We start from the raw sequence: 11,867 nt of genomic DNA, 5'->3' as shown, positions 1-11,867 counted from the left end.
CCCAACACCCCATCAACTGGGCCTCACTGCTTTTTATTTTACTTTTTAAAAGATATTTATTTATTCGACAGAGAGAGAGAGAAAGAGGGGAAACATAAGCAGGGGGAGTGGGAGAGGGAGAAGCAGGCCTCCCTGCTTGGGCATGGAGCCCGATGCGGGGCTGGATCCCAGGACTCTGGGATCAGAACCTGAGCTGAAGGCAGACACTTAATGACTCAGCCATCCAGGCACCCCTTATTTTTTTCTAAAGATTTTATTTAGTGGGGCGCCTGGGTGGCTCAGTGGGTTAAAGCCTCTGCCTTCGGCTCAGGTCATGATCTCAGGGTCCTGGAATGGAGCCCCACATCAGGCTCTCTGCTCAGCGGGGAGCCTGCTTCCTCCTCTCTCTCTCTGCCTACTTGTGATCTGTCAAATAAATAAAAATCTTAAAAAAAAAGAAAAGATTTTACTTATTGGGGTGCCTGGGTGGCTCAATGGGGTAAAGCCTCTGCCTTTGGCTCAGGTCATGATCCCGGGGTCCTGAGATCGAGCCCCGCATCAGGCTCTCTGCTCGGCAGTGATCCTGCTTCCTTCCCCCTACAGCCTGCCTCTCTGCCTACTTGTGATCTCTGTCAAATAAATAAATAATTTTTTAAAAAATTTATTTATTTGACACAGAGAGATCACAAGTAGGCAGAAAAGCAGGCGGGGTGTGGGGGGGAAGCAGGCTCCCCGACGTGGGGCTCAATGTGGGGCTTGATCCCAGGACCCTGGATCATGACCTGAGCCTAAGGCAGAGGTTTTAACCCACTGAGCCACCCAGGCAGCCCCCTCACTGCTCTTTAGAGGTCGTTCCCCCCTCCGACCCATGTGTGTCACTGTTCACCATGGCAGGGCCATGTCCCCAGCCACCACTTTAACACTTAACATTAGGCGAACAACGCTCCCGCCCAAGTCGCAAGCTCTCACGACGGGACTTAAAAACTATGTAGCAGAGGGATCTGCCCACAACAAATATGCCAGCTTCCCGGCTCTTCCCACAGACCCAGAAACCTCCTCTGTCGACACTCCACGTGCATCTCTGAATTCCAATGTTTCCCCGGCATGACTGTCGGTGCCCACGGCGCAGCTGAGCTGGCCAGAAACCAAGCGGCGAGACAACTTGTTCCCGGCTCCTCCTCCCCCTCCTCCCCTCTCCTTGGGAGCGGGGGCAGTGGGCGAGAGCTGGAACAGGAGAGCCAGAGCCCACAGAGGCAGTCCTGTCCTCCAGCCCCTGCAGGCACCGCGGGCTCCCCAGGCCCACCAACAGGCCTCCTCCCTGCAGATAAGCAGGGACTCGCTCTAGTACCCCCTAGAGCCCCCAGGGACCCAGAGTTGTGCTACTGCTGTCATCAAAGGGCTGGCCAGACAGCTACAGGGTGAAGGCCCGGGATGACCCGGGCACAGCGCGGTCTACAGTTCACCCTCAGGCCCCAGGCTGGGCCACGGGAGAGCACTCCTGGCAGAGGCTGGAACCATCTCTCAGACTCGGTTTCACTGCTTTAGGATATTCCTCCTTCTCCGCAACCTCATGCCGAAAGGAATGAGAAGTTTCAAAAGTACAGTGAGCCCGTTTTATTCTCTAAGGTTTATTTCTTTATTTGAGGGGCGGGTAGAGAGAGAATCTCAAGCAGACTCTGCACTGAGCGGGGAGCCCAAAGTGGGGCTCAACCCCACAGCCCTGAGATCATGACCTGAACCAAAACCAAGAGTCCAACATTCAACCAACTGATCCAGCCAGGCGCCCCGAGCATGTTTTAATAACTAATACTTGTAAAAAAAAACTCTTATGTGGGGGCGCCTGAGCGGCTCAGATAGTTAAGCATCTGTCTTCAGCTCAGGCCATGATCTCCAGGTCCTGGGATCGACCCCGCATTGGGCTCCCACCTCAGCAGGGCGTCTGCTTCTCCCTCTCCTTCCGCCTCTCCCCCTGCTTGTACTCTCTCTCAAATGAATAAATAAAATCTTAAAACGTAATGAAACAAAACCCTAAAAAACCTCTTAGGTGCCAGGCACATGCTAAGTCTTTCCATACACCACCCTGTTTCATTCTAACGGGCATCTATGAGATGGGGCCGCCTGGCCGGCTCAGTCTGTGGAGTGCGCGACTCCATCTCAGGTTGGTGAGTTCGAGCCCCACGCTGGGCGTGGAGATTACTTAAAAAGAGAAGTCTAAGAGACAAGCACCACTACTCCAGATCCACTTCACAGAGGAGGAATGGAGCTCGCAGAGGTTATGGAACTGGTTACTCAAGGTCTCAAACCACTAGGAAGCAGGACTCGGACCTGGACGGTCTGGGCCTCCGCCTAACGGTGCCTGCAGAAGTGCATGAGGAAACAGAGGCAAAAGGGAAACCCGGCGGAGACGGGGGTGAGGCGGACACACTGAATGGATAAGCAAAGTGGGGTCCGTGCACACAGCAGAGGATCACTCGGCGTTAAAAAGGGCGTTCTGACTCCTCCGCAACATGGATGAACCTTGAGGACATTCTGTGCAGTGAAACAAGGCCCCACAGAGTCACGTGCCTATGATTCCAGTGCACAGACACAGAGAGTAACCTGGTGGTTGCTAGGCTGGCGGGGCGGGGGCGGGGGGAGTTCACGTCTAAGTAGGTACAGTTTCCATTTCACAGGATGAAGAGTTCTGGGGAAGGATGGTGGGGCGAACGCACTTAACGCCACTGAGCTGTCACTTAAAAATGGTTAAGATGGAAAATGTTCCATGTATTTTTACAATACAAAAAGAAAAAAAAAAAAAGAGAACAGGAAAAGAGAAACTGTGCATACCATGGAAAAAAATGGAGTGAAAAACTAGGGATGCATCAAAAAACCTGGCTCTGAGCCCCAGACGCCAGGCCAGTACCCCCAGCTCCCAGAGCGCGGCAGGCACAGGAAAGAATGCTGTTTCTATGGCACGTGGTACGACTGGTCCAAGGCCTCCGGCCTCAGTCTCCACCCCGCAGGCCAAGGGAATCACAGTCCTTGCCACTTGTAACCCATTCCCCGTACACCAGCGGGGGGCTTGCTCTAGAACTTGGGCTCCAAGGTGGAAACTGTTGATGATTTTGCTTTGTTGCATAACTTACTTATACTCTGCCTCAAGGTTCTCTAAGAACCACCAACCCCTCCTAACAGTAAACACAACCGATCCATTATGTGTCGGAAACATGTTGTCGGGGCCTGGAAACATCACCTTCAAGGAGAGGCCTAGGAATCTGGTGCACACTCAAGTCCTTTGGTAATTCGACAAAGTTATTTCACTTGCTCCTTCTTTCAACATAATAAACAAAAAATAAAGTGTTTATTACTACTAGGTTTAATATCCTAGGACACAAGAATGAAAAAGAAGCCACCCCAAATTAAAACAACAGCGGGACAGCACAACACAGACTAGAATGGCTACAACTGAACACAGGGGCGCTGCCACGTGCTGGGGAGGACCTGGAGGACAGCAGCCCCCATACGGCGCCGGGAGGGCGGGACGGTCCGGCTGCTCTGGAAGCCAGTCTGCCAGTTTCTTACACAGCGAAACGCACTGTTATCACAGGAACCAGCCAGCACCCTCCCAGGCACACACTCGGTGGACCTGAGAACACCCGCACGACAGACATGACACAGATGTCTGCAGCAGCTTTCTCCCTAAATCACCTGAAACAGGATGCAACACCAATGTCCTTCGAAAGGTGACTGGAGAAACCAGCCATGACCTAGCCGTGGGCTGGAAGGCCGTTCCACGATAAAAAGGACGGAGCTACGAGGCCAGGCAAAAGCACGGCTGGATCTTATGCGCATATTTCCAAGTGGAGGAAGCCGGCCGAAAAGGCCGCATGTTCTAGGACTCCAACTACATGCATTATGGAGAACGGTGCACAGACGGGCGGCCGCCAGGGGCTGTGGGTGGGAGGGGGCTGGAGGTGGAGCACGGGATTCTTTTTATTTTTTTTTTTAAGGCAGTGAGACGATTCCCCAGGACACTGTCATAGTGGATACGGGAAGCCATGCATTTGTCAAAAATCACGGAACTTCACAGCACGAAGAATAAACCTAATGTATGCAAATTTGCGAAGTTCTTGAGGATCCCAGGACGGATGCAGAAAGTGACACGTGAATCCAACCCTGTACCCAACGGATGAAACAACTTCTGTGAAGGGGGTGGGAGAAAAGTGCTGCCCTAAGGAATTCTGGCAATAGTGGTGTCTGTATGACCAAAGGCAAAGGAACTGTCCAGAACACTGGACTCTAGCTGAGAAAACGGTTTCGCACAGGGAACAGGTTAACAACTCTGAAGGCACCACCCACAGGCCCTGGAACTGGACAAGTGAGCGGTGGAGGGCAGAGGCCAGGCTCCTCACCGTCGGAGTGGCAGGTTACGGACAAACAAGCTGGAATGAGGCTGGAGGCTCACGCTGGAAGGCTGGAATGATCCATGTGGTCATGGATCGGAGCTGGAGGCATCAGGATAAGCTCAGGTTTAGTGTAACAGAGAACGATACACACGATTATGTCTAGAAATATCCGGAAATAACGTGTAAACACACTGGTTAGTACGTGCGCATGTTTCCTTGTTCTATCAGTTAAACAAACACCCCCACCCAGCGGCAAAGAACATGCCTAACCCCCAGATCTTGGTTTTGGTTTCTAAAACCATTCCCCAAAACAGTGAACCAAACCTCCTCGGAGAAATGGCTTGTTCTAGGTCTGGGGCAGGAAATATAAAAGGTAAGTCTGGAATAGGTTATAGTGCCAGAAAGTAAGGATGTGCTTTTAAAAGGAAAAAAAAAAAAGTCCAAATCTCATAAGGAAGGAAGTATGTAAAGGGGCCACAGAAGCCAAAGGAAAGAGGCCCGCATGACCAGAGCCGGAACGCGCGAGGCAACAAGAGAAGTAAGGGGTGCTGCATTCGACCTAAAGTATAAAGTCAGCATCCGCAAGGCCGTACTGAAATACACAAGCAGAGGAGACGAGCACAATCTGTGCAGAAGAATTTCAAATCATCCATGTGGTTACTGCACCTTCACAGAGAGGAGGCGCTAACTCCTCAGCTGATGTGCAGTGTGGGTGGCAGGCAGTCACTTCTTTCCAGAAAGTACAGTGTGGGAAAGGGGAGAAGCAGAGTGAATTTACAGTAGACAATCCTGGCAGGCGTTGCCTCTCTGCCAGGCGATCAAGGTCAACGCATCCACAGTGCAAGTCATCTCAGTGGTATACAGTCTTGATATAATGGGATTAAGAACCGGACTTTACCTGTGTGGCCTTCCTCCCCAAAATAAAATAACTCCAGGCTAATCAGGAGGAAAATATCAAACAAAATCCAGTTGAGGGACATTCTACAGGACATCCAACCCTCCAAACTCTCAAAGGCATCAAAAACAAGTCTAAGAAACTGTCAGAGCTAACAGAAGCCTAAGGGTACGTGGTGATTAAAGGTAATGTGATATCCTTGATGGGATTCTGAAGCCAGAAAAAGGCATTAGGTACAAACTAAGGAGATCTGAATAAAGTAGAGACTTCGGCTAATGTATCTATCAATACTGTTCATTAATTGTGATAAAATGGTTAACTTCAGATGTTAATAAAAGGGAAAGCTGGAAATGGAAATCCTTGGATTATACTATCTCTGGACTTCTCCTGTAAATCTAAAACTATTTTAAAATATTTTTATTAAAAACAAACAAACAGGGCGCCTGGGTGGCTCAGTGGGTTAAGCCGCTGCCTTCGGCTCAGGTCATGATCTCAGGGTCCTGGGATCGAGTCCCGCATCGGGCTCTCTGCTCAGCAGGGAGCCTGCTTCCTCCTCTCTCTCTCTGCCTCTCTGCCTATTGTGATCTCTCTCTGTCAAATAAATAAATAAATCTTTAAACAAACAAACAAACAAACAAACAAACAAAAGACACTGCCCTACACTCATAGAACTGGATTTTACAGTGAAATTGTGTTGGGAAGAATTTCCTCTACCCTTCAAGGTCCTTCTAGCTGGACTAAGAATCAAACTGACGTGAGACCGTAATGGGAGAAAATCAAATCTAGTTTTTTATGTATGGGGAATGTGAACAGACTCAAAATTCGAAAAACAGGCAACAGGAAGGCTTAAGCGACATCCTGAGCACAGGAGAGGGGTAGGAGTCTGAGGATACAAAGAGGCAGAAGACCATTAGCAGGAAGGTAACAGGAGATGTTTGGAAAACAAAGGGCGCCCTCTTGTGTAGATAATTTCTTAGGTAAAGAAGGATCTCTGTTAATAGCTCTCTTCCTGGTACAGCAGGCAGTTGAGGGGGAGGTAAAGAGCTTTTCCTGAATCTGCTGGGTTCTGACTGCTTCTAACTCGTGAAAATTAGTAACGGGAAACCTTACCAAACCCGAGTTGAGGGGGGTTGCGCCTCACCATCAGCTGCAGACCCAACAAGAAGAGAGGGACTCGATCTTTTCTGTGGATGCTGCTCTACTGTCCCGGCTGGAGAAAGAAATGCCTTCCACGTACTCCCCTGCCCCAAAAGCTTAGCCAATGAGAAGCCACCATACTTTGAATTCCAAGTTTACTCTACTGAACTTTTAGTTTGTAACAGCCTTCCCAACTTACCCCTTTTCTCCTCAAAAGCATTTCCTCAGGGCGCCTGGATGGCTCAGTTGATTAAGCCTCTGCCTTCAGCTCAGGGATTGAGCCTCACGCGGGGTTCACTGCTCAGCAGGGAGTCTGCTTCTCCCTCTCCCCTCTGCCTGCTCCCTACCCCTGCTCATGCTTGCTCTTTCTCTCTCGCACTCTAATAAATAAATAAATACAATCTTTAAAAAAAAAAAAGCACTCCCTCCCCTTTGTTCTCTAGACTTGCCTGCGCTTTGGGAACAGCTTGTTTGTGCCCAACTGCAATTCTTTTATTCCTGAATAACGCCCTTTTTACTGGTCAAGTAACTGCAAATTCTTATGTTTAAGGTTAACAAACTCAAAGACAATGTTCATGCCCATGTGGCCCATCTTGGGGCAGCCTGCCCTTGGCTCCTTCAAGAGATGACAACATTAGGTGACTTAGCAGACTGTCTAAACCACGTAAGTGCACAGCCCTCTGGGAGCAAGGGGGAGGGAAAGGCTAGATGGTTCGGTAGCGGAGGGAGGGTAGAAAGGCTTTAAGGAGAGGGAGAAACGTGGCAAGAGGAAGGTGCAGGATGACCGGAAGCTCTTCAGGCAGATGGGGAGCCGAGCAGCAGGGAAAAAGGGACGGCGCACAGAGCCCGGAGCATGTGAAACAAGCGGGGAGAACAGAGGTGGGGGGCGCCCGGGGGGCCTCAGTGGGTTAAGCCTCTGCCTTCGGCTCAGGTCATGATCTCAGGGTCCTGGGATCGAGCCCCACATCGGGTTCTCTGCTCAGCAAGGAGCCTGCTTCCCCCTCTCTGTCTGCCTGCCTCTCTGCCTACTTGTGATCTCTGTCAAATGAATAAATAAAATCTTAAAAAAAAAAAAAAAAAAAAAAAAAGAACAGAGGCGTACACCAGCGGGAGCAGAGAACCGGGAATGCAGGAGCTGCCGACTGGATTCCAAGCAGGGTCACCCTGTGGGTAAGCGCACCGGACAGTGGAGACCCATTACCTGGGTTCCAACTGTGCCCCGTCACTCCCTCCCTCTAACCGTGTTCAGTGCCTACAGTCCCCCAACTGTAAAACGAGGTAACACCACTGCCTGCCTGTATCTCAGGGCAAATGGGAGGATAATATTCGCAAAGCACTTACAGCTGGGAATACGTAATAAATATTCAATAAGCGTTAGCTATTGTTATTATATAATTTTTAAAAAAATTTTTTAAAAAAGATTTTATTTGTGTATCTGACAGAGAGATCACAAGTAGGCAGAGGCAGGCAGAGAGAGAGGGGGAAGCAGGCTCCCCACTGAGCAGAGAGCCCGATGCGGGCCTGGATCCCAAGACCCTGAGATCATGACCTGAGCTGAAGGCAGAGGCTTAACCCACTGAGCCACCCAGGCGCCCCTATGTAATTTTTTTTTAAAGTAAACTCTACCCCTAACATAGGTCTTGAACTCACGACCCTGAGATAAGAGTCTCATGTTCCATCAACTGAGCCAGCCAGGTGCCCCTGTTATTATACAAAATTAATAAAGAAAAGTAAAAAATGGAGTCCTTTGCCCCTACCCCCAACAGCAAACCGACTTAATTACTTTCAATCTATCCCAGGAATGTGATCTTTTAACAAATGAACGGAAATTTCCTGATCAACACTAGAGAGGTCATATGCATGACTAAAAACCCTGCCACTAACTTCTGGCCCCACCCTCCTTCCAATAAAAACCTTCCATTTTTAGACCTCCGGGGGGCATCTCTCTACTTGCTAGATGGGAAGCTGACTCATGAATTGTGTAATAAAACCAATTAGATCCTTAGATTTACTTGGATGAATTGTTTTTTGACAATAAGCAAAAGAACAAAGGACCGTCTAATCTCTGTTTTAACCAGAGCTCTGGGGACTGCACACAGGGGGTAGAAGTGTGGGCCGGACCGGGAAGAGAGTGGAGGCTGCCACCCTGGTCCGGCCAGATCTGGATCTGGATCTTTGTGCGGTTTTTACTAATCCCCAGTGAGACCATGACTGCTTTTGAAGTCACATTCTTATCCACATGGAGGAGTAATTTTTAAAAGCCAATGCTGGCAAGGATACAGCAGAAGTGGAGACTGGTGCATGCTGTTGACGGCAGTAATAATTGGTATGACTCCTCAGCAAAGAAATGTACTTCAAGAGTCATTAAATCTTTTTATACTCTGTGATCTAGTAATCTCCACTGCTAGAAATTTGTCTTAAGGAAATAAACCATAAAGGGGTACATAATATTCACTACAAAGTGTCTTCAAAAGACAAAAATGAATCAATCTAATGTTTAACAAAAGGCAAAGAGGTGTGTCGCAGCGGGACAACGGCTGGATGTCATCAGTCACTCAACAAATTGTGAAGGGCCGGAAATGCTTACAGAATTAAATATGCAAAGTGGACAACTATTCACACACTACGCAAATGACATGCACGTGCAGGGAGAGGGGACTGATGAGGATAATATATGAGCTGTTTCCATTACTGTTACACTATTGTTTACATAATATTTTAAAATCTAGGAATCTGAGATTTTATTCCTATATTTTAGGAATACCAGGTAAATGTCACTGAATGTAACTGAAACTCATTTATTTACTTTTTAAAGTTTACTTGTTCTTGTAATCTCTACAACATGGGGCTTGAACTCATGATCCTGAGATCAATCAAGAGTCACATGCTGGGGCACCTGGGTGGCTCAGTGGGTTAAAGCCTCTGCCTTCGGCTCAGGTCATGATCTCAGGGTCCTGGGATGGAGCGCCACATTGGGCTCTCTGCTCAGCAGGGACCCTGCTTCCCCCCTCTCTGCCTGTCTCTCTGCCTACTTGTGATCGCTCTCTCTCTCTGTCAAACAAATAAATAAAATCTTAAAAAAAAAAAAAAAGAGTCACATGCTCTTCTGAGTCAGCCAGGTACCCCAAAACGGATATTAACTTAAAAAAAAAAAAGAAAAAAAGAAAGAAAGAAAGAACAGATTAAGAAAAAATCCTTCCTTGTACTATGGAATTATAAGAACATGGAAAATATTTATGAGACAATGTTATGTGATAAAATCAGAACAACTATAAATACAGTATTTACATAAAGAGGCTTATGTGACATATATTTAAAAACTGAATTAAAAAAAAAGTCATTCAAAATGTCAAAATGACTTTTTAGTAAGGATTATAGATAACCTAAATTTTTGACTTTATTCTTCTATACACTCCAAAAACTTCTAAAATGTTCATATATTATCTTTATTCTCTCCCTCTCTTTTTAAACATCTTATTTATTTATTTGACAAAGATCACAATTAGGCAGAGAGGCAGGCAGAGAGAGAGGGGGAGGAAGCCTGCTTCCTGCTGAGCAGAGAGCCCGATGTGGGGCGCAATCCCAGGACCCTGAGATCATGACCTGAGCCGAAGGCAGAGGCTTCGGCTGAGCCACCCAGGCACCCCTCCCTCTCTCTCTCTCTCTTTTTTTAAAAAATTGTATTTATTTATTTGATAGACAGAGGGAGAGGGAGCACAAGCAGGGGGAGAGGAGGGAACACACTCCCTGCTGAACAGGGAGCCTGATACGAGGCTTCATCTCAGGCCCTTGGGCTCATGATCTGAGCCAAAGACAGCCGCTGAACTGACGAAGCCACCCAGGCGCCCCTATTAGCTTTATTCTCAAAAGGCACAAAGCATACGGAGTTTTCCAACATAGCAAATATAAGAATTTGGGCACTGAAACAACGGTTCAATCTAAAACATATACTCAGTACCTCTGAACACCAGATATCAGTTGAGAGAGACGTCTTAATCGGGGCAATTTTGTTACCTACCCCCCTGCAGCCCTCCCCCCATGAACACTTGGCAAATGGAAGACATCTGTGACTGTCAGTAAGCAGGGTGCGGTGGGCACTACTGCCATCTAGTGGGCAGAGTTAGCAGTGACCAGGACTCAGCCCCTCACAACAAAGAATTCTTCGGCCCAAAATGCTGACACAGCTGAGCCTGACAAACTGCTTTAGACGTACCTTGTCATGAATCACCGGAGGCCGCCCTAGGTTTTTCTGGTGGGCCGGCCTGTTAGGATTAAGTAACGCTGGTTTGGGGAGTTCAAGGTTTCAAAATAATCCACATTGGCTTAACGCCGTCCCATGGGGTCATTCGGACTGGTCGTCCCCACCGAAATTACTGGACCAGTGTGGACAACAAACGGGGACAGTTTCCAACAACAGAACAGAACGCCTAGCCTGCTGCCTGCCCCTCACCGCTTTCTAGAAGGGCTTAAAAAGCTGCAGTGATCTTCCGCCCAAGTTCCTCAAGAACCCAGTGGTGCCCTGAAGCCACCTTGTGGCCCAACCCAGTACCACCACACTCAGTTTCTCTTCATGTCAACCAGACAGCGAGAAAACCCATCTTCTCTTTCACAAAGTGAAAACTGAGGAAGGAGACAGAGAAGGCACACACGGCCTTCCCGACCTGCACGTTCTCTCCTGCTCGCTGGCACAAGGCCTACCCGGCCGTGTCACTGTACTGTTTAGTCCGGACAGGTGCTAACTTCATGATGAAGCGTAAGGGCAGGGCCCACGTCCTACAACAGCGATTTCCCAATTTGCTGGATGGCAGCCCACGGCCAACACAGAAACTGAAAGAAAATTTCACAGATCCCTTTATCCAGAGGTGTGACGCACTCGGACGATTTCTAGCCTGCTCTATTCGCGTTGGGAAAAACGACAAAACGACAGCTGCCACCTGGGAACCAACTGCAGGACTCAGCGAGCAAAGATCACAAGCTCGGTGTGACAAAATACCGTGTTACAAGGTGTGACTCCACCTGGGCACAAACGTCGTCTTTCTGACAGAACCGAAGCTTGAGACGTGGGGAGGGTGGCGGTGGGGGCAGTGAGAGGCCTGAGGCCGCCATCAACAAGCTGGAGGCTCTGGATGTGAGCTCCCTGGGACCACCAGAGCCCGCTCTGTGAGCTCAGATCCGCTTTGCAGCCTCGGGCAAACTGAAGAAAGGTTCCAGAAAATGGCAGGGTCCATGCACCTAAAGTGTAAAAGAGGTTAGAGGAGGAGGCGGCCCCAGCTCTGTGCCAGTGCCACTGGTCTCCTCTGATCACAGAACTGATGACGAAAAAGTTAAAATGTGACCCCTAAAGACCCAATACAAGTTCATTAAGTACAAATTCAGAGCAAACTAACCTCAGTTTCCTGTTACGGAAGTTTTTACACGCGCTGCTGAGGGAACCCCCCCCGAAATGTGGTGTGTATCTCAATTACAGCAAG

At 48.6% G+C, this 11,867-nt stretch overlaps 1 protein-coding gene across 3 annotated transcripts in view; it reads right to left on the bottom strand.

Moving 5' to 3' along the window:
- The window catches only part of PRKRIP1 (PRKR interacting protein 1), a 28,057-nt gene that overhangs the window by 4,459 nt on the left and 11,731 nt on the right, over window positions 1–11,867 (bottom strand). Inside the window, exon 6 of one of the 3 annotated variants that reach the window (XM_032326650.1) lies at window positions 11,113–11,223. The exons of the other annotated variants lie outside the window; for them this stretch is intronic. Coding sequence (XP_032182541.1) covers window positions 11,138–11,223 — 86 coding nt within the window. The 3' untranslated portion in view covers window positions 11,113–11,137. The remainder of the gene's footprint in view (window positions 1–11,112; window positions 11,224–11,867) is intronic. 3 annotated transcript variants of the gene reach the window in all.

The sequence above is a fragment of the Mustela erminea genome, chromosome 20 (genome assembly GCF_009829155.1).
Source record: "Mustela erminea isolate mMusErm1 chromosome 20, mMusErm1.Pri, whole genome shotgun sequence".
NCBI lineage: Eukaryota > Metazoa > Chordata > Mammalia > Carnivora > Mustelidae > Mustela > Mustela erminea.
This window is presented reverse-complemented; position numbering and strand designations above follow the sequence as displayed.